Source organism: Suncus etruscus, chromosome 11, assembly GCF_024139225.1.
Source record: "Suncus etruscus isolate mSunEtr1 chromosome 11, mSunEtr1.pri.cur, whole genome shotgun sequence".
NCBI classification, from domain to species: Eukaryota; Metazoa; Chordata; class Mammalia; order Eulipotyphla; family Soricidae; genus Suncus; species Suncus etruscus.
The window spans coordinates 40,695,342-40,719,414 of record NC_064858.1 but is presented as its reverse complement, the minus strand read 5'-3'; the positions used below and the strand labels follow the sequence as shown (position 1 = coordinate 40,719,414).

At 36.4% G+C, this 24,073-nt stretch overlaps 1 protein-coding gene across 3 annotated transcripts in view; it reads left to right on the top strand.

Moving 5' to 3' along the window:
• Nucleotides 1-24,073, top strand: part of RIC8B (RIC8 guanine nucleotide exchange factor B) — a 121,264-nt gene that overhangs the window by 16,299 nt on the left and 80,892 nt on the right. For all 3 annotated transcript variants that reach the window (XM_049783117.1, XM_049783119.1, XM_049783118.1), the window contains exon 3: nt 17,859-18,467. In XM_049783117.1, the coding sequence (XP_049639074.1) occupies nt 17,859-18,467 (609 nt within the window). The remainder of the gene's footprint in view (nt 1-17,858; nt 18,468-24,073) is intronic.

The following is a 24,073-nucleotide window of genomic DNA, read 5'->3' as shown; positions in this document are numbered from 1 at the left end:
CCAGCAGCTTAGGGGTTATTCCTGGCTCTCTGCTCAGAAATCACCCCTGGCAGGCACAGGGGACCATATGGGATTCGAACCACCGTCCTTCTGCAGGAAAGGCAAATGCCTTATCTCCATGCTATCACTCCGGCCCTGGCAGTGAATTCTTATCTATGACATCAAACAACAAGCAACAACAAAAATATAAACAAATTGGACTTTATCAGAGTTCACTTTGTGTTTCAAAGGGTCTGTCAGTAAAGAGAAACTACCAGCAGAATGATAGACAATATTTTCTAGTCATATCTGAGAAGAGATGTATGTAGAATACACAAGCAATTCAATAATAAAGACTTCCTGGGCCCGGAGAGATAGCACAGCGGCGTTTGCCTTGCAAGCAGCCGGACCAAAGGTGGTTGGTTTGAATTCCGGTGTCCATATGGTCCCCCGTGCCTGCCAGGAGCTATTTCTGAGCAGACAGCCAGGAGTAACCCCTGAGCACCGCCGGGTGTGACCAAAAAAAAAAAAAGATTTCCTAAAAACAATAATAAAAAGACAACTCAAATTAAACATCCTTTGTAGAAACTGGGGAGAAAGTGCAATGGGCTGAAGCTATTGCTTTCTGAATAGGAGTCCTGAGTTTAATCCCAGCACCACGTGGTTAGCCTAAGCACCACTAGGAGCAGCCCTTAAATGCCCTGTGGCCTTTGAGTATCACCAGGTGTGTGTGTGGGGGGTGGGGGGGGAGGCTGGACGGGACTGACAGCCTGAGAGATAATATAGGGATAAGTCTTGCATAAAGCGAGTTTCTGTTTTATCCCCAACACTGCATATAGACACCCACAATTGCAAAGGGTGATTCCTGAGCACCCATTGGTGTGACCCAAGTATTTTCTTCTCCCTGCAAAAAATTCCTTTACAAAGGATCTAAATAGATATTTCCCCAAAAGATAGGTAAATGGCCAATAAAAACATAGATATTTGGCATTACTAAATCATTGGGTAAATGTGAATCAAAACTGTAATGAGTTATTAATTCACACTCTTTTGTGGCTGGAATTCAAAATGTCAGATAAAAGATTGAAAAGATAGTGCTGGAGGCCCAGTTTGATCCCTACCACCATACAGTCCCATGAACACCACTAAGAGTAGCCCCCAAACACAGAGTTTGAAGTAATCTTTTAACATCTCCAGGTGTGGCCTAATTGCCCTCCCTCTCAGAGGAAAATAAAGTTAGCAAGGATGTGGAGAAATGAAAATCCTCTTGTGTTATTGGAAATGTTAAATAGTGATGAAGCCACTTTGGAAAATATTTTGGCAGTTCTTCAAATAGATAAACTGTTACCATATGTCCCAACATTTGAGAAATGAAGATTAAATTCTCAGGAAAAACTTGAATGTGAACATCCATAACAGCTTTATTCATAAAGTGAAGTTTGATCTATTGACTTGTGAGTGAATAAAACAACCACACTATAGAATATTATTTGGCAAAATGAAGAATAGGTGCTGCAACACTAATGAATATTAATGTCATTGGACAAAAGCATGATGCTGAGTGAAAGAAGCCAGACAAAAAGAGCCACATAAAGCACAATTTCATTTACACCAGGGGTCTCAAACTCGCGGCCCGCATTTGCAGCCCTCCGTACATTTTGTGGCCCGCGGCCCGCCTTCAAATATCGCAGGGTATGCAAATGTTTAATGCGATTTTTTGCGATTTTTTTCGCGAATATTCGGTAAGTGAAATCCCTTATGCGGCCCTGCCTCACCCCGACTTTGCCTCCTGTGGCCCCCAGGTAAATTGAGTTTGAGACCCCTGATTTACACTGATTGTCTACATTAGGGAGATTTTTAGTGACACAGTTATATTAATGAGTGCTTGAGGGCTGGAGAAAGGAGAATTACTGCTAGTGGGCTGATAAGAATCTTCTAAATTAGATAGTAATGATGGCTGTGCAGTGAATAAAAACCAAATATACATTTTTTGGGGTCACACCCGGCAGCACTTGGATTACTCCTGGCTCTGTGCTCAGAAATTGCTCCTGGCAGGCAATGGGGACCATATGGGATGCTGGGATTTGAACCACCTTCCGTCCTAGATCAGCTATTTGTAAGGCAAATGCCCTACCGCTGTGCTATCTCTCTGGCCCCAATTATACATTTTTAAAGGATGAATCTTAGAATATGAGAATTATATCTTAATAAAGTTAACATGTATATATCGATAACATGTCCAACATTGTTCTAAGCACTGTACAAATATTAACACATTAAATCCTCACATATAGTAGGTACCATTGTTATGCTTGTTCATTGTTATATGGCTTACTCACTAAGCCATATAAATATTACTTCAGTTAGTAAAATGTGAGGCCATGATTCATGCCTAAATAGCTCATATGCTACCATTCATTAATAATTTAATTGACCTGTTACATAGTTTATGAATGGATTCTATTCATTTTCAGATTTCAGGCACCCAAAATTTGAGACTTGATGTAGAGCATAGACTAAGCTTTGACACTGAACTAATTATTGGCATTGACAGGAAACAGAAGAGTTTCCAGTGTTATGCTTTCCAGTGTAAGTGACTAGATAGTATAATGGAGAATATCTTGTGTCATTTCTCCTTTTGGCTGTACTTACTCTAAAGGAATTAGGCACACTGCAAACTTTCTGGTGTAAATCCTTTAGATTTTCTTTTTTTTTTTCTTTTTGCTAAAAATTTACAATTTACTTTTATCAGAAGTTATTTTCTTCCTTAAAATTTGATATGTGTTGAAAGTGAAATAGAGAACTTGTACTTCCATTGGTAAGTGGTTGGCTGATCAGACATTTCCATTAATTTTGATATTTCCATTTATAGATGAACAACCAATGGGTCCATTTATTTTTTGTTTGTTTTTGAGCCACATCCCAGAGTGCTTAGTGCTTACTCCTGCCTCTGCACTAAGGGGTCACTTCTGGTGAAGCTGGTGCTGGACATTGGACCTGGGTCAGCTGTGTGTGTGCAAGTCACACACCTTACCTGCTGTACTATTTTTTCATCCAGGGATTGAGTTGCTTAACGTTATAATGAGAGGAAAAGCTGGGACTTAAATCACGTTCTTAGTTTCCTTCTATTGATCATTTTTTACAAGGTCTTCTTTCCAGAAAATTATAGTTTTGGTGTACAACCCATAATGTTTTCCAGTACTGTATTTCTTCCTATAGAGAAATCTTGTACCAAGCATTATAGCATTTTGAATAATTTCAATAGAAAGCTTGTAGTTGCTTTGCTTTATTTGAAAGTAAACTTCAAATCTGCTTTGCATCTTTTTACTTTATTGATATTCCTCCCTACCTCTGTTTTTACCCACCATTTGGTTTGCCTTTCTACCTGCTTTCTATCCTTTGTTGTTGTTGTTTTTTTTTTCTTCTCCTACTTACTATCCAGCACTCATGTTTATCAAGAAGTGTGACTGGAGAGGTAGCTCAGAGGTCTCATTTGCCTTGCACACAGCCGACTCTGGTTTGATTCCTGGCATCCCAGAGCACTGCCAGGAATAATTCTTGAATGCAGAGCCAGGAACTTATTATCTCTGAGGATTGCTGGGTGTGGCCCCAAAACAAAGTATTTCTCTAGCTAAAATCTTTATAATTGATTCATCTAGTCTTTTAACACATAGTTCACATTGTTATGCTTTGGAAGATACATTTCTTATTTCGTTAATTCACGTTCAGTCCTAATATTACAAATGAGAACTTCTTTTATAGGTCCCCACCCCAAATAGACTTCTTGTCACTCAGAATTAATTTCTCTTGAGTAGTTTAAATTCACATGTATTTAAATATTAAACTGGCTGTATTTTGAGTTGTGTGCCAATATTTAGGGCTTTCTGTATTTGTTTTTGGTAATGGGCACTCTATACCATATAATCTATAAAATTAATACAAAATTTAGATACACTTATAACATCAGTGCTTTTCTTTCTAAAGTGACTTTGCCATTAAGAGGCAATAGAGATCAAAACATCTTAGCTTTATGCCTCAATAGAGTGTCCTTTTAGTATATCCTGATCTATTTGTACACTTAGCCATCTTTGTAATGTAATGTGCATTAGCTTCTGCTCTATCTCAAGCACTGTGCTAAAGATTTTTAAATTTATTATTTTATTTATTATTTACGAACCTTGGCTGTTGGCTCTATTTTTAGAGCTGAGGAATGAGACACAAGTAATTTCAAGAAATTAACCTCAAGATTACTTAGCCATAAAAGAATAGTATTTGTACCCAGATGCTTTCTTTGCTTGAATTGTACTACTTACTGATAAGTAATGTACATTGATAGACCTTGCAATATGGACCTTACAATATGTGATCTCGGATGCTGAATATATTAGCTATAACAATAATCCTGTGGCATAGTTCTATTTTAGGCATAAGGAAATTGAGCCTCTGAAGATTAATTGTCCCAGACTCGACTTTCAAAACTGTGGAGTTAAGAATTAGAAAAAAAAGAGAGAAAAAAACTAATAGTCTGTGTCTATTTTTTGTTGTTGTTGTTGTTTTTTGTTGGTTTTTTTTTTTTTTGCTATTAACACGAATGTGTTTGTCTTTGAAAATCTCTACAGTGGGGGCTGGAGCGATAGCACAGTGGGTAGGGTATTTGCTTTGCATGCAGCCTACCTAGGTTCGATCCTTGGCATCCTGTATGGTCCTCTGAGCCTGCCAGGAACAATTTCTGAGCACAGAGCTAGATGTAACCTCTAAGCACTGCTGAGTGTGGTCCAAAAAAGAAAAGGGAAAAAAAGTGACAACTGTCTCACTTAAATACCTTAACTTCCCTCTTTTACATGTTCTCAGCTATTCTAAGCTGTGCAGACACCTACAAACTAGGTAGCTTAAATAAAAATAGATAAGGCCATAGAGATAGTTTTGAGGTTAAGGTGCTTACCTTGCATACCTTCAGCTTTGTTTGATTGTTTGATTTGTTTGTTTGTTTCCTGTACCACATATGGTTCCCAGAGCATTGTAAGTAGTGATCCCTGAGCACAGAGTGATCCCTTGACATAGCCTTTGTATCCACCCCCTCCCCCAAATCCCTAACAAACAAAAATAATTTATATAATTTAAGAGAGTGGAAAATCCAAAACCAAGGTGATGGCAGAGTTGATTTAATTCTAAGGCCTCTTGATCTTTAGGTGGCTGCCACCTCACTATGTATTTACTTGACCTCTTTTTATTTTATTAAGAATTTTTATTGTGACCAAAATGGATTACAAATCTTTTACAGTAATATTTTAGGTACATAGCAGCATTGAACCCAGGGCATTTCCACCCCCAGTGTTTTCCTCCCTCCAACCCAATTCCCAGCATACATCCCATATCCCCTTCTTTTGCCACCCCCCCCCCCCAGGCTGCTAGTATAAGTGGTTCCCTCTGTATCTAGTTTGTTGTAGAATAGGTATCAGTTTTCTGTTGTCGTTGGCTTTTGATTTGGTGTTTAAGACTGATCTTTTTTTTTTTTCCTACTCAGTGTTCGGTCTTGGTACCATTCATTTTTTCCCCCTCAATTTATGAGCCAGAACAAGATGATACAAGTTATGTGGTTCTGTTTGAAGGGAAAGAAAAAGAATAAGAAAAAAACAAACAAACAAAAAAAAGAATCCCCCCCAAAAAGGCAAAAAAATAAACAAACAAAAAATCTGGGAGGGGTCCATCTAGAGGCTTATAAATATCAATTTAAGAGAAGAAAGGGGATAAGGAAGAAAGAAATCACAAAAAGACAAAAAATAAAATGAAAATTAAGAAGAAAAAAAGAACAGACAAATAAGAAAACAAAAACTAAAAAGCAAAACCAAAACTACAATAACCAAAAAAAAATTTCCAAAACACACCACCGCAATACAGACAACAACCAACCAATAATCATGAGCCTGAAATAAAAAGAAAAAAAATTGCGCTTCCTTTTTTTTGCCCCCTCTTTTGCAAAGGCACTGTAAATATTGGGGAGATTAGAAAGGGAAGTCCCTTGGCCTAAGAGATACAGGGTTTCTCTGCCCTTGAAGCATACTGCCATGGGAATAAATAACTACAGACTTCGTACATGCTCTTTTACTCTCCCCTAGGTCTTTTTGTGGTATCTGGAAACTTTCTGCTTAGTTATGGATAATAAAATTTGGCCTCTGTAACTAGAGATCTTGGTATTTTCCCAGGTCATAGGATGGAGCCTAGAATAGAGTCTTTCTTTATGGTTTTACAAGTTCTTTTCCAGCTCTGTTTTAATCAGTCTTCTGTAATTGGTGGTCCTGGTCTTTTTGCCAAAATTAGGACGAAGCATAGGATAGTCTTTCATTATGTTTCCAGAAGTTTTGCTCAGTTGCAGTTGTCTCAGTCAGACCTCTGGAATTAGTGTTCTTGGTTGTTGTACAGATCATAGGCCAAAGCCTAGCCTAGGGCCTTTCTTATTTTGACCTCTTCTTTTTGAAGAGAAGAACAATAGGGAGAAATATAAGTGAACCCGTTCTTTGTTGTCTCACTAATCCAGTCAGATGAGGGCACCATCTTCATGACCTCATTTAACCTAATTATCTCCCTCAAACCTCATCTACATAAACCTTCATTCTAGGGGTTAGACTTCTACATACCATCTCAGCAAAGGGACACAAGCATTCACCCATACCATCACTTTATCAGTAAGTCACTATCTTCTATTCATGCCTGGGCTGGAGAACAGAGAACTAGAGATTCTGCTATATAGAGAATAGTTCAGATTGAATCACTGGGTCTTAGATGTAGGTGATATTACAGACATAGTAAAGACTTTTTTTTTTAATATATAGACTTAGATACATTGAAAAAAGTAAAGAAACTGTAAATATCCATAGAACCAGTTCTAGTTCAACCATCACAATATGAAGTATATGTTGTTTTAGTAGAATGTTCATCTTCCAGCTTTGTTAGTATACTGAAGTGTATTTATTCTTCTATATTTACCAGTATATCAGCTTAAAATATTAAACCATGTATTAGTGGGGGAAACACTTTCTGAAAAATTAAAAATAATAAAACTCAAGTTAAATTAGGAACAGAGTTGGCTGCAACTGTATTTGAAGAGAAATAAAAGTTGTAATATGCACATTATCTGTTCTCTGTCAAGAAAAGAACTGTGGCTGATTGGTTTTAAAATTCTGATTTGGGCTGGAGAGATAGCATAGTGGTGAGCCCTTTGCCTTGTTTGTGCCAACCTGGGAGGGACCTGATTCAATTCCCGGCATCCCATATGGTCCCTCAGCCTGCTGGGGTGATTTCTGAGTGCAGAGCCAAGAGCAAGCCCCTCTGGGTGTGGCCCCCAAACCAGTCAATCAATAATTAAATAAAGTCTAAAAAATTAAAATAAAAGTTTGATTTACACTGTTTTCCTCACTATTAATTACTTGATGTTGCAATATTCCTTTTTCAGGATTTCTAATTAGTAAAAAATATGAGCCAAACTAATTATTGTTATTCTGAATATTCTTTTTAGATTTTTTTTGACAGGACCACTGTAATATAGAACATAGCCTGAAAGATTGTATTACAGAAAAAATGTCCACATGTAAATAAGAAAGAATCTAGACATGGAATTTAGAAATTGAGATAAAATCATTCACAGGAATAGTTTCATTAAGTAGAAAGTGAAAAATGGCACAACCTTCTCTAATACTATAAGTAGGAACCCCCCAAAAGAAATAAATATACTACTAATGTGTAATAGATAGATTTAATGTTAATTAACATATATTGACCAAACTGCGTGGTATTTATAAAGTTTTTTTTTTTTTTTGGCTTTTTGTTTTTTGGGCCACACTTAGTGGTGCTCAGGGTTTACTCCTGGCCATATGCTTAGAAATTGTTTCTGGCTTGGGGGACTATATGGGACACCGGGGGATTGTACTGCAGTTTGTCCTGGGTCAGCTGTGTGCAAGGCAAATGTCCTACCATTGCACTATCACTCCAGCCCCTAAATTTTTATTTTTATCTATAATTAAAAATGTGTCATCTTTCTCCATTCTTTATGATAACACCTTTTAGAGTTATTTTTGTAAAATAAAAAATTTGAGTTTGTGAGACTGATAGCATTGTTCCAACAGTTAAGTATAGTAAGCTTACTTTAGAATTTAATCATTTCTGTGTTGAGTGTACATACATATGTATGTGTGTATGTGTGCGCACATGCTCGTGTATGTATGCTCTTTATTCAGAGGGCAAAAGTTTAGAACTATCAGATTTAGGTGGCTGACCTTCAGCTCCACTTAGAACTAAAATTAGATCCCTGTGGAATATAGATCAAGTGACATCCATCAAAGGAGAGTGTAGGCATAACCTTGAGAGGCCAAAGAGAGATCTAAGGGATACTTTAAATTGCAAAATTCGTTTGACTTCTGCTATTTTTTTAATTTATTTTTTATTTTTTATTTTTATTTTTATTTTTTTGGTTTTTGGGTCACACCCGGCAGCGCTCAGAAGCTACTCCTGGATCTATGCTCAGAAATCACCCCCAGCAGGCTCAAGGGACCATATGGGACTCCGGGATTCGAACCACCGTCCTTCTGCATGCAAGGCAAACACCTTCCTGCTGTGCTATCTCTCCGGCCCCATTACTTCTGATATTTTTTTTTGTTGTTTTTTGTTTTTTGTTTTTTTTGGTTTTTGGGCCACACCCATTTGACGCTCAGGGGTTACTCCTGGCTATGAGCTCAGAAATCGCCCCTGGCTTGGGGAGACCATATGGGATGCCTGGGGATCGAACCGAGGTCCGTCCTACGCTAGCGCTTGTAAGGCAGACACCTTACCTCTAGCGCCACCTTCCCGGCCCCATACTTCTGATATTTTTATATTTTGCATTTTTGTATTGTGATTTGCAATCCATTTTTTAATGCAGAAACTTTTTTCTCTACCTCTCCTCCAAGAAATATTTTTGTGAATTAGTGGTTAAAGGGTACAGTAAGATTGTCCTGTGATTTTAAGTATTCCTGGTACTGTGCAACCTTTCCCTGATCAATATGCATGGTCCTATTCTGAGAGCAAGGTCCTATTATTACAGGAATATTGTTTAATCTGAAAGATGCAAGTGAAGTTGATAATTCATATTGTAGGCAGAATGGGCAAAAAGACAAGGGGGTGAGAGAATCCATTCTTATTAAAGAGAATGTGGGATACTATAAAGATATATATATATATATATGTAAAGATATATGTAAAGTATAAAAATAGGTAAAGATAGGTTGAATACTCCTATATTAGAAGAACAGAAACATTCAAAGTAGTAAGTTTCAGAACCACGGGTATATGTTTAAGGAGAAAAAAAAGTCCTATGTTTTCTTTAATAGGGCTATCTTCCCAAAATTACTTTTGGAACATTCATTTTTGCTTTATTTTGTAATATTTTTTGAAATATTACAGAAGCACTCAGGTTACTTCTGGTAGGCTCAGGGAACTATATGGGATGTTGGGGATCAAACCCAGATTACCTGTGTGCAAGGCAAATACCCTATCTGCTGTGCAATAGCTCCAGCCCCAATTTTTGCTTTATTTTTTTTATAATATCATCTGCTAGTGAATGTAAATAGATTGGGACTGAGTCAAGTAAAAAAATCTTCATTTCTTTTCTTCTTAAGGTAGTTTAATGTGCTACTTCAGGTCAAACAGTTATTAACCTTTCTAGGAATAAATTTTCATATCTTTAAAATAAAATATTCTTTAGTCCTGCATATGTTAGAAGGTATTTTTGTTTCTTTTTAAGGATTTTTATGGTGAGAGAAATGAAATAATTAGGGTTTCTGTTTGTTTTGTGGGCAGGAGTGTTGGACCATACCTGGCAACACTGGAGGCAGAAAGTGGGGTCATAATTGTTGTCAGATACATCAGATTGTTATAATTGTCATAACTGTTGTCAGATATTATATGTGCAATTCTGGGGGGTTGAACTAAGGTCACTGAGTGCAAGGCAAGTGCCTTAATTCCTGGACTATCTTATTAGCCCTCTGGAAGGAAAAATCAATCAATTTTAAAAAATTGAACAGGTAAAACTTTCCATAGTAAAACTGGGAAACTTTAATAATAATGATGCTTTTCAGATTTCCTGACTTTTATAGAATATTTTTTGTACTACTAGTGTTTGTTAATATTAACTGTAGTACCTTCTAATACTGAACTTCCTGATAATGAAAATTGCACTTAATTTGTTTGGCTCTTTGACTCTTTATTGTGTAATTACTGCAGACATACTGCCAAATTGAATGCAGTGCAGTACAAAATGCTTATCTGTCCCCTTTGCCAACTTGAACTGGAATGTTAGGGCATTTTTCTATTTATTTCTTATAAATTAAATATATTAGGCTTGTCTTTCACATTATTTTCTGTGTTCAATATTGATACATTCCAGTCATTGGCCAGTTTTTATTCTAAATAAATCTATTAATCTTATTACTTTTCTAGCACATGGTATATTTTAAAATGTCATACTTGGAATGTTTGTTTGGAAATAGCATATTTGACAGTATCTATATGTCTATAATCTATACCTGACTTCTACCAACTAATGGTAAATGTTTTTCAGAAACTTCATTAAATTCTTTTGGTAAGTGCTGATGTAAAAGAGAAAACTCATGTCAAATATATTATTTCAATTATAAAAATAAGTCTCCTTCAAAATATTACTATTGGCTAAGATCCTTACTTATGGATCTTAAATATATGATAGTTTTATTTCTTATCCTGTCATTTAATAAAACAGTACTATAATACTGAAGGCATTATCACCAGTTAGCTCTTATGAAACTAAAATTCAGGAAAGTCAACCTCTTGTTGAAACATCCTAGGTAGTGAGGACTGTCTTATTGTCACATTATATTGTTATATCATGTAGCATTTTATTTAGTGTATAGAATATTACATATGGCAATGCATCATAATTAAAATGTTAAGTAACATGCACATTTCACTTACTTCCTCCAAACCCTATGCAGTAGATACTCTTGAGCTCCTTTCGAATATAAGAAAATGTAAGTTTCATGTGTATAGGATCATAGGAGTTAGTAAGTTGCAGCTAGAAAATAAGCAGAGCTTTAATGGCTGTCGATAATAGTCTTCTACACATGGTATACATTTAAATGTCACACTTGGAATGTTTGTGTAAATAGCATATTTGACAGTATCTGGGTATCTATAAAAGACTAAGAAACATACCAGACAAAATCTAGCCCCCTACTCAGAAGATGAGAGTTAAGAAGTTACTATATATATATAATTTAAGATCAGATTTAAATGCTAATAAAGCAGAAGAGATTAAGTACTTTGGATTTAGTGGGAGCAAAAATTATGTATCTGGAACAGTTTTTAATTGATTGTATAATATACTTTTGAGTATCATTTACCTCAAAAGTTTTTGTTTTGGGGACACACCTGGTGTGCTCAAGGATCACTCCTGGCTGGCTTCCGGACCATATCAGGTTCTGGGGATCAACTCTGGTTGGCCACATGTAAAGCAAATGTCCTGTCTGTTCTATATCTCCAACTCCTCAAAAGTTTTTTTTTGACAACTTTGAAAACTTGTTTTATTTTCTTTATGTACAAAACGTAAATTTTCAGGTTTTTTTCAGAAATCACCTCTTAACAACGTGTAAATGATAAAGATATTTAAATGTTAACACAGGCTTTATAGCATGTTTTTAATACTCATAGCTAAAGTGAAGCTAATCCGAGTTTAGTTTCATAATAAAACAGTCTGTTCTTTTGAAGTTGAAAGAAGATACCCTAAAACAGGCTTAATAAAGTGACATGCTAAAGATCATACTTAATAAATGACAAAAAGTTTATTGATTTATAGTGAAACTAGGTCAGTTGTGGACTTCTACTTTTTAACTTCTACTTTTTAACATTGTTCTTAGGCAATCAAAGAATCATTTAGCATTTAAGATTGAAAACATGCATAATTTTTTGTTAGCTACAATATACAGAAGCAAACAATATATCTTAGTTATTATATTATGAAGCTGTCTCTTCTAATGCTAAGCCCTGTGCTCTTTCTATACTGCTGGAGATTTAAGAATAGAAGTTCTATTTAATGCATTTAATTATGTTTGTAAGGACCCTTAACAATGTGGGGAAATGTTGTTAATAAGGAAATATTGTTGAAAAGTCAGGAAACAAAATTATATACATGATTTTCATATTACTGATAATCAGGTAGACAAAGAATAAACAAACTTTTACGTTCATGGCACGTAACTAACAACTAGTAGATTTATGAACAGCTAATAGATTTATGAGTGCTTAAGGGCTCTAGATCAGATCTGAGGGCTTGCTCAGATCTAACAGTTCAGTGCTAGGACCCAAGTGATCTGATCTGGCTAAGCAGTGCTGAGAACCATCAGGGTAAAGAATCTAACTCAGATCTTGCAAATGTAAGGCATACACCCCTCTGAACAGTCTCTCCAGCCCTAGAACTTCATATAGAGACACAGTTTCTGCTTTTCACGTGAAAGACTTTACCAATGGGAAAAAAAGTTCAGTCATCTTAAGCATAAGAATAGCTTTTACTACTTCTCTCAGAAGTGTCAGGCAACATTAATAGATTCTGGTACTTCTTTAGATTTAAAGAATTTTTTTGCATGTTTTAAATTTTTTTTATTTAAACACCATTGTTTCAAGGTTGTTCATACTACAGTTCCCCCCCCCCACACACACACAGATAAAGTTGTTTATGATTAAATTACAGTCCTACAATGTACAACCTTCACTAGTGTACATTTCCCACCAGAAGTGTCAACATAGATGTCTCATAGATTTGGGGAACTTTTAAATCATATGTGCTTATTGCTCTTCAAATTATAAGGATTTTAAAGAAATAAAATATTAACACTCAGTTCAAAGACTGCTTATTATATCCCAGTAGTTTTTAAAGTCCTTTTCTCATTTTATAAGTGGGAAACCAAGGCTCAAAGAAAAGAAGTTCAATAGAATTATCTGAGTCACAAAAATGGCAACAAAAAAAAATCAAAATTCAGATATTAAACCCAAGCCCTTCTGATTATTGTATATTTTTCTTTTTTTTTTAAATCCTTTCTATCTTGAGGAAAACTCATCAAAAGAAAACTGACAGAGTACATTAAGCACTGAATGATCTCTTTTAATTATAGATTGGATATTCTTTGAAGAGGAAGAGTATGCTTGGGAATGTAATGGATAGTGGAAATTGTATAAGAAACTAATTTTAAGCTCATTTTTAGAAAATGGGTAAAACTTTGGATAATGGAATTAAGTAATCAAAAGGAGAAAAGAGCTGATTGATGTAGAGGGCAGAAAGTAAAGCAGAAGAGCTCAATATACAATAATATGGGAGATAATATAGTAAGAGAAGCGGGGCCAGCAAGGTGGCGCTAGAGGTAAGGTGTCTGCCTTGCAAGCACTAGCCAAGGAAGGACCGCAGTTCAATCCCCCAGCATCCCATATGGTACCCCCAAGCCAGGGGCAATTTCTGAGTGCTTAGCCAGGAGTAACTCCTGAGCATCAAATGGGTGTGGCCCAAAAAACCAAACAAACAAACAAAAAAAATAATATAGCAAGAGAAGGATTTGAAAGGGAATTATACAAAAGACTCAAAAGTTTAATGGAGGGTTTTTTTTAAAATACTGAGATAACTTTAGCTCAACTCTCAGACCATAGTACCAATATCCCTCCAACTCTGAGTTTTGAGTCCACAAGTTTGTTTCCATTGGTTTTTGTCTGTTCCTGTATTTTTTATCTTTATGAAACATACATGACTGATATCACACATCTGTTTTATCCATCTACCTTATTAAACTTAATATAAACCCCTCCAGTTAGATTGGGGGATGGTTAAATATTAAGCTGAAGACTGAGATTTTTATCTGTGTTTTACATAGATGATTCCCTGTACTGAATACTTACTAATGCCATATCTATACTGAATATTTCTCAAATGTCAGGCACTACTGTAAGTGCCATTCAGGTCTGGTGTCATTTAATTTTTAAAGTTAAATAGGCCTAGAGAGGCTCAGTAACTTGCCATGGTCAGTAAAGAACCATGATTTAAACACACAGTTTAAATCCACAGTTCTTTTTTAATGCAGTTTTTTCAGTTATAGAATCCAGAATGATGAGTAAGTTCCAAGCTTAGGAATTGATATCCCTACTAGTTCTTAACATATAAGTCAAGGAAGGTGATGTGAGGGCCAGAGCCACAGCAGAGTGGTAGGCGTTTGCCTGGCACGGACAGACCCTGGTTCAATCCCTGGCATCCCATATGTTCTCCCAAGCCTCCTGCCTCCTACTTTTAGCAACTTGAATTCTGTTGTCAGAGTCTTGTAGGGTTTTTTTATCATTTAAAATTTTGTCTTTTTTTTTTATTTCAGAAATATTTGTTTACAAGGCTATAACTATCTACATATTTGGAGCTACTTTGTTGCCACCACGCACATAATTGAGCATTTGGGGGTGGGCCACACTCGGCAAAGCTCTGGGCTTATCCTTAGTGCTTTGCTCAGGATTTACTCTTGATGGCCTTGGGGATTCATTAGGGATTCTAGGGATTAAACTCAGATTAGCTGCATGCAAGACAAAAGCATATTTTAAGTGCCTTTTTTCAGATTCTTTGAGTCTCAATGATTATGTTTTGTAAAATACCTAACCTATTTTTTTTTATAATTCTAGTTCATTCATAAAAGCCTTATCTCTAAGTAGAAACTTGATCTCTAAGTAGAAGTTACTAAATCAAAAAATATTTTCATTAATTTTACTTGTTTATTTTTCTGAGCCTAGGGAGTAAACTGCAAGAGTTCATTCATGTAAGGCAGGTGCTCTACCACATCCCTAGCCCATTACTATTAACTTTAGGGGAAAAACTGTGCCAATTTTAATATCTATGATTCTAAAATAATTTTAGGTTATTTAATTTAATATATTAAATATGAATATTTAATATATTAATATTAACATATTAAATATTACACTTAAATATATTTAAGTTCAAATATATCATTTGAACAATGTAAACAAGTTTGTATAACTACATACTTTGAAAATAAAGAAAACAAAGGCTCAGTGAAGTGGCTGAGAGACTGGAGTATATCTGTGTGCAAGGACCTATATTCAATTCTCTGCCCCACCATGGTCCCCCTAGCACTTCTGAGTGTAGTCTTGGTGGCCTCTGGCACCATAGGATCCAAGCAGTATTGCTTTTCTGTGCTCCAGCATTGACAATCCAGCCTGGATATCTGAGTATTACCAGGAATAGAATGGACTCTGGGTTCCTGAATCCTGCTTCTTTTTTTTTTTTTTTTAACTTAGGTAAAAAATTACCTAAGATCTTTTATGACTAGATAACTTTACTTCCAGTAAAGAAGATGACTTTTTAGTGAATGGTGATAGTTTTAGGGTAGGAGTTTCTAGAAAGTTGGGTAGCTGACTTTAAGGCAGGTTATCATTGGGATTTGTGGTTGTCTTGTCTTGAACTTAAAACATAGTTGAAGAACTTCCGGTCAGCTACTATGATACAGATGAAAACATTCATAGAGAACTTCAGGAAGGAATAAGATGAAATCACAACTCTAAAAAGAAGAAAAACTAAGTGTTGAAGACAGAAAGTATGCAAAGGAGGGAATGTGACTGGGGAAGATTTATAGACTTTTCAGTCTCCAAACTAAGGAGAAGGGCAGACTGACTGACAGGTGGTAGGCTCTGCTGTCTTGTAGGAACTGTGTGAAATAACTTGGGATATATGTCAGGATTCTGGGGATCAGTTTGGAACCCTTGGAAAAGAAAAGTGTGTGTGGCAGCAGAAGGAAAAGGGACTCTTCATTGTGTTTTGGAGACATGGGGAGATACGAAAATGTCTTAGGAGAGCAGAACATGTTTTAGGAAGAGTAAATTCTACCGAAATGATAGTTCAAAGACAAAACAAACCAAAAAAGATATATAGATGGAGTAAAATAAACTTTCTAAAATAGTTTTATTTTTAATATTTTTTGTTATTTTGGACCACACCTGGCAGTGTTCCTGGCTTATTTCTGGTTCTGAGCTTAGGAATCACTCCTGAGAGTGCTCAGGGACCATTTGGTGTTCTGGGATCACACCTGAGTTAGTTATGTGCAAGGTAAGCGCTCTGCCTGCTGTACTATCTCTCCAGCTCCAAAACTTTGTAAAATCTTACATTAGGCTTAGTTGTTGGTATTTTTATAAAATATAATGAGATCAGAAATAGTTATATCTCCTTACTCCACATAAAGCAGTAGTTTGATATGTCCAAGTTTATAATGAAGGAAACTGGACACTGAATTTTAGAAGAATGATCTGCATTTCTTATACTTGGGAATAATAGAAATAATTTTTTTTTTTTTTGGTTTTGGGTCACATCCAGCAGTACTCAGGAATTACTCAGAAATCGCTCCTGGTAGGCTCAGGAGACTGTATGGGATGCCAGGATTCGAACCACCATCCTTCTGTGTCTGAGGCAAATGCCTTACCGCTGTGCTATCTCTCTGGTCCCAGAAATAATTTTTAAAAAGTACAAGATACTTGGCAAGGGAAGTGGCTCATTGGTATAACAATAGCGTATGTGAGCTCAGGCTTGGGTTCGATTTTTGGCACCATAAAAATTGTTTATGTTTTTTTTTTCTTAATATACAAGAAACTAAAAGAAGTTTTTCCTTAAATACTGTAGTAGAATTTGGAGTTTAAGCTATTACATGTATTTGTGTGATCATGCCCTATACCAGGAGAACAAAAGGGAACTGTGATCCTGTTCACACTTTGAACTTCCCAAGCCATATATCCTGGCACTGGAAGCCCAGAAACAGAGACTTTTAATATAATGTGTTCACCCAATAGAACATCTTTTTTGTACTTATTTGGCTGGAGAACACCTTTTTATGATGGCTTGAAATCATTATGCTACTCAGCTCTCTTTGGAACCCAGTATTTTGAAAAATTGTCAGCAGAAGATAGACTGAAGTCATTTGATGATTCAAATGTACTAGATATTAGCTAATCAGAGTTGTAAGGTTTATAAAACCTGGAATTACTGGTTGAGAGAAGTTGACACTAGTGGTGGAATTGGTGCTGGGACTTTGTATGTCTAAAACTTAACTATGAGTAACTTTGTAAATCAAGTTGCTTTAGTAATATAAAAATGAAAAGAAAGTCCCAACAGAGGACTACTGCCATAAAGCTATAAATTCAAATTAAATAGCACAATCTAACAGAAAGGTATACTCTTAAGTCTTTACATAGGAGCTGGCACTGTGGGTAATTGTGAACTAATTCCTAGTGCTTTACATAGATACTGAATTTTATCCTGAGATTATGTATAGCCTGATATTAAGTCAATTTAGAATTTAGTTATGTCAGACATTTGAAAAGTTGATGAGAGATTTCCAGAATTTTAAAAGAATATTGGATTGCAAGTTAGAAAACCCAGACTCTAGCTCATACTATCCCATTACTTCATTAGCCCAGTACAAATAACCTCTCAAACTCTGTATCTCTAAAGTGAGGAAAGTGCACCAAAAATAAGGTCTCTTCGGGCCCGAGCTATAGCACAATGGGTAGGGTGTTTGCCTTGCATATGACTGACATGCATTCGATCCCCAGTCTCCCATAAGGTCCTTGAACCTGCAAAGAGTGATTCCTGAGCCCAGAACCCCTGCGTGCAGCCGATGTGGCCCAAATACAAACGAAAAAAGGGGATTGGGTCTTTTAGTTTCAGCAATTTGTCGTTTTAAAATGTATATATTATTAATTAACCAGATTCTTAACTGTTAAACATGTAAATAAATGTTTTAAATCTTTTAATCAAATAATAATTTTTGCATCTCATTCTTGTTTTTTAGAAACTCTGCGAAGGCATATTTAAAGTCCTTGTAAAGGACATCCCAACAACATGTCAAGTGTCCTGCCTGGAAGTTCTCCGCATTCTCTCTAGAGACAAAAAGATTTTAGTTCCTGTTACAACCAAGGAAAACATGCAGATACTATTGCGACTAGCCAAGCTAAACGAATCAGATGATTCTTTGGAGAATGTGTCTGAATTTCCAGTTATCGTGGAGTCATTGAAATGTCTGTGTAACATAGTTTTCAATAGTCAAATGGCACAGCAGCTCAGTCTGGAACTTAATCTTGCTGCAAAGCTTTGTAACCTCCTGAGACAGTGCAAGGACCGAAAATTTATTAATGACATTAAGTGCTTTGACTTGCGCTTGCTCTTCCTCTTGTCACTTTTGCACACCGACATCAGGTCACAATTGCGCTATGAGCTCCAAGGACTACCGCTGCTAACCCAGATTTTGGAAAGTGCCTTTAGCATCAAGTGGACCGATGAGTATGAATCGTCCATAGACCATAATGGACCTCCTCTATCAGCTCAGGAGACAGACTGTGCCATTGAGGCCCTCAAAGCTCTCTTCAATGTGACAGTAGACAGTTGGAAAGTACAAAAAGAGGTAAGGCTGGGAATGTTTATATCTACCTGGAATTAAATTGGCCTGAGACACTTGTAGAGCTACCTACCAGAGAGTAATGTTAAGTTCATAAATGGGAAAGTTTCTAATTGTTCCATTCACTCACTCATTGTATGATTCAAGTTATATTTCTTAGCCAATGTATGTCTTATTTCCATTTGTATAACATTTAGCAAAAAGAATAGGATAAAGTTGGACAACTGTTTTATAGGTGACAAATTCAGTTGTACTATTTCAGCAACAAGGGTTAAATGATTTGAAGGGAATGTAAACTGTGCAGTTAATAGGCATTTTCATTGGTTGTCATTATAAAGCAAAGTTAAGATAAATCAAGCTAGATGAAATCAGTTATCAAAATTGATATTGCTCAGAAGAGAAAAAGATGCTGTGTATTTCACTTATCAATACCATCTTGTAGAGTGTTACTTTGTAGTATTAGGTAACGATCAGAGGTGTAGGACCACAATTAGATATCCATACTTGTACATAGGCCTCAAAAGCAGCATAATATAATACCATAATACCAGAGGTATGGGAAGATCATTTTTAAAATGACTTTATTTGTATTCTAAGATCCTTTTCTGTTGTTTGGACCTTCTAGCAACCCAAAGTGACACAGTCTTGATAGTTCATAATTAAATACCCACAAGAACAATATGTTAAGAAACAAGAAACTTGGTTTAAGGAAGTCAGTTGTTTTAAGTGAAATGGACATAAACTTTTTCATTGTTTCTAGACTAACACTTAACACATATGGGAAGCCCAGAGCTTGGTGGTGGCTTCGTACCATCGCATTAAGGGGTGACCTCTGAGGGACCATCTGTAGGCTGAGTTGACATCTTAGGCCAGAGGATTGATACACCCTTTTCCCCTTTCCCAGCCACAGAGAGATTCTCTGTGGGACAACCCCCTACTACCACCCCCCAAAATAAAACCAAATAAAACAACAGTTCCTACCAAACTCTACCTTTACCTTAAATAACTGGTGAAATTTAGCCCCTGCCTTTTAAAAAAGGTTGTTTTGATTGCCAGAGCAAATTAGTTTTTCTGAAAAAAAGAAAAATGTTTTTTTTTAATGACATTAAGTGCTTTGACTTTCGCTTGCTCATATGGGGGACCATATGAGATGCTGGGATTCAAACCACTGTCCGTCCTGCATTGGCTATGTGCAAGGCAAACACCCTACTGCTGTGCTATCTCTCCAGCCCCTGAAAAATTCTTTGATATAACTTTTTGCTGTCCATTTGAAACAGTCCTTACCAAGAATAAAAAGAATCTTTTTTTTTTTTTTTGTCCAGCAGCCTACTTTGAAGGTATTATCCTAGTGCAGTGTAACTGCGAGTATGCAGACATCTGAGTTTTAAAGATGCAAATAGGTCTATATTTTTATGCCAAATATTTGAGGATAGTCTTAACAGCTGTTTTAAATGACTGTAGTATGGTCAATTTTCCCTGGGACTTGGCAGGAAAAGATGTGGAAAGCCCACATGCTGCATTTATGCTTTATAACCAAATATTTGGAAATATTTAAAATGTAATGTTTCTGTGCTTATTTGATACTTTGTATGGTTATTTTTCCTACACTGTTTTGATGTTTTTAGGTCCTCCATTTAGTTGTTTGAACTCTTCTGAGACTAGTATTTTGCTATTGTTGGAGTACCTATAATTTAAATTATATTCATAATAGTTGCTCATGATCTTACTATTTCTGACAAAAAGATTTATAAATTAGTGAGTATACTTCAGTACATGAGTGGGATAATGATGAATTTGAGTAAATTGTGATTAGCCATATAAGTATTTTTCCATTGTTTATAATGAGAAATTATGAGGAAGAACCACTTGAGGTGACCTGTGCTCATTTTATATTAAAAGAATGTTTCTTCTCCAAAAGATGAATGAGAAGAACCGGAGCATTTGAGGCTAACCCAGGTTTGATGCCTGGTACCCTGTATGGTCCCCTGAGCACTGATAAAAGTGATCCCTGAGTTTAGAGCCAGGATTAAGCCCTGAAGACTGATAGGTATGGCCCAAAAATCAAGCAAAAGACAAAAAAGATGAATGAGGAAGAATCAATAGTCCTGAAACAGGCGTCTCAGCAGAACTATTATTCTTTGACAAGGATCAACCATTATGAATTATGCCCAGTTAATTTGATTCTGACTGTTAACTTAAATTATCAGAAATTTAAACCATAATGAAATTATCTCAGTGGCTCACTTAGAAAGAGGCCATTTAAGTCTCCAAACTCAAATTTAGGAAACATTTAGATAATTTAATTAGTTAATCAGTAATACCTATAGGCAATTGAGTGACATTATTTTGGGCATAATAACTGACAAATAGTTGCCATATTTCTGCCTTCATGAAACTTCAGTTTTGTTGATGAGAGGAAATAACCATGTAAACAAATAATATAATTCAAATTGTATTAGTGCTACAGACAAAACTATAAAAACAGAACATTTAGTAGATTCAGAGAAAACCTTTAATAGCTGAAGTCTAAAAAGGATTCTATCTTTGAAAAACATTTCCCAGAAATTGAACACCATGTGAAAAGCATGAAATGAGAAATCAAAGCATAGGATACTTTTTAGTGAGATGGTCACAATTTAGCATAAAGAAATTCTTTAATCAAAATACAGAGACATCTGCCTGGGTGTTAGTAGTTCTTTGTGAGACAAGATATCTTTTGTCAGTTATTAATACGTTAGGATACCAACTCAATTAAAGGATTAAGTAATGTTGGCATTTTAATGCATCACTTTCCACCTATTTCTCCTTGTTTAACATATAAATGTAAACATACATATATTTTTTATGAAAACAGTAATTTTATAATCTTGGAGTTTTTTGGGTTATTTGTGTTTCTTTTACAATTAGCATCTTTATTTTTATTTTAATTTTTTTATTTTTTAAAATCTTTAAATACCTTGATGACAAATATGATTGTAGTTGGGTATCAGTCATGTAAAGAACAACCCCCTTCACCAGTGCAACGTTCTCATCACCAATATCCCAAATCTCACTCCTCCCCACCTCACCACCCCCGCCTGTACTCTAGACAGGCTTTCAATACTTCCCTCATTCATTCACATTGTTAGGATAGTTCTCAGTATAGTTATTTCCTTAACAGCACTCATCACTGTGGTGAGCTTCATGTCATGAGCTGGAATATCCAGCCCTTCTCTCTTTTGTCTCTGAGAATTATTGCGAAAATGTCTTTCATTTTTCTTAAAACCCATAGATGAGACTATTCTGCATTAGTCTCTCTCCCTCCAACTTATTTCACTCAGCATAATAGATTCCATGTATAGGAAAATTTCATGACTTCATTTCTTCTGATGACTGCATAATATTCCACTGTGTATAGGTACCACAGTTTCTTTAGCCATTCATCTGTTGAAAGGCATTTGGTTGTTTCCAGAGTCTGGCTATTGTAAGTAGCACAGCAATGAATATAGGTGTGAGGAAGGGATTTTTGTATTGTATTTTTGTGTTCCTAGGGATATACCCTAGGAGTGGTATAGCTGGATCATATGGGAGCTCAATTTCCAGCTTTTGGAGTAATCTCCATATCGCTTTCCGTAAAGGTTGAACTAGAGGGCAGCAGTGAATAAGAGTTCCTTTCTCTCCACATCCCTGCCAACACTGCTTGTTCTCATTCTTTGTGCACCATTCTCTGTGGTGTGAGATGGTACCTCATTGTTGTTTTGATTTGCATCTCTGATGATTAGTGATGTGGAGCATTTTTCATGTGCCTTTTGGCCATTTGTATTTCTTCTTTGACAAAGTGTCTGTTTACTTCTTTCCATTTTTTGATGGGATTAGATGATTTTTTCTTGTAAAGTTCTGTCAGTGCCTTGTATATTTTGGATATTAGCCCCTTATCTGATGGGAATTGGTTGAATAGTTTCTCCCACTCAGTGGGTGGTTCGTGTATCCTGGACACTATTTCCTTTGAGGTGCAGAAACTTCTCAGCTTAATATAGTCCCATCTGTTTATTTCTGCTTTCATTTGTTTGGAGAGTGCTATTTCCTCCTTAAAGATGCCTTTAGTCTCAATGTCCTGGAGTGTTTTACCTACATGTTGTTCTATATACCTTATGGTTTCAGGTCTGATATCAAGGTCTAATCCATTTGGATTTTACCTTTGTACATGGTGTTAGCTGGGGGTCTGAGTTCGCTATTTTTTTTTTTTTTTTTTTTGTGGTTTTTGGGTCACACCCGGCAGTGCTCAGGGGTTATTCCTGGCTTCACGCTCAGAAATTGCTCCTGGCAGGCACGGGGGACCATATGGGACGCCAGGATTCGAACTGATGACCTCCTGCATGAAAGGCAAACACCTTACCTCCATGCTATCTCTCCGGCCCCCTGAGTTCGCTATTTTGCAAGTGGCTAACCAGTTGTGCGAACACCACTTGTTGAAGAGGCTTTCCTTGCTCCATTTAGGATTTCTTGCTCCTTTACCAAAAATTAGGTGCTTGTATGTCTGGGGAACATTCTCTGAGTACTCAAGCCTATTCCACTGATCTGAGGGTCTGTCTTTATTTCAATACCATGCTGCTTTGATAACTATTGCTTTGTAGTACAGTTTAAAGTTGGGGAAAGTAATGCCTTCATATTTTTCCCCCAAGGATTGCTTTAGCTATTTATTCTAAGGTGTTTATTGTTCCAAATGAATTTCAGAAGTGTTTGATCCACTTTGAACAATGTCATGGGTATCTTTAGAGGGAATCACATTAAAATCTGTACAATGCTTTGGGGAGTATTGCCATTTTAATGATGTTGATCCTGCCAATCCATGAGCAGGGTATGTGTTTCCATTTCCACGTGTCCTCTTATTTCTTGGAGCAGGGTTTTATAGTTTTCTTTGTATAGGTCCTTCACATCTTTAGTCAAGTTGACTGCAAGATATTTGAGTTTGTGTGGCACTAATGTGAATGGGTTGTTTTCTTTTTTTTTTTTGGTTTTTGGGTCTACACCCGGCGGTGCTCAGGGGTTACTCCTGGCTGTCTGCTCAGAAATAGCTCCTGGCAGGCACGGGGGACCATATGGGACACCGGGATTCGAACCAACCACCTTTGGTCCTGGATCGGCTGCTTGCAAGGCAAACACCGCTGTGCTATCTCTCCGGGCCCGGGGTTGTTTTCTTAATGTCTATTTCTTTCCTATTATTATTGGTGTATAAAAAGGCCATTGATTTTTGTGTGTTAATTTTGATAGCCCTGCCACATTGCTATATGAATCTATTGTTTCTAGAATCTTTTTGATAGAGTCTTTAGGGTTCCTGCAAACAGTGAGAGCTTGACTTCTTCCTTTCCTATCTGGATTCCCTTGATATCTTTTTCTTGCCTAATCACTATAGTAAGGACTTTCAGTACAATATTGGATAGGAATGATGAGAGGGGACAGCCTTGTCTTGTACCAGAATTAAGAGGAAAGGCTTTTTTTTTTTGGTTTTGGGGCCACACCCGGCGGTGCTCAGGGGATACTCCTGGCTGTTCGCTCAGAAATAGCTCCTGGCAGGCAATGGGGGACCATATGGGACACCGGGATTCAAACCAACCACCTTTGGTCCTGGGTCG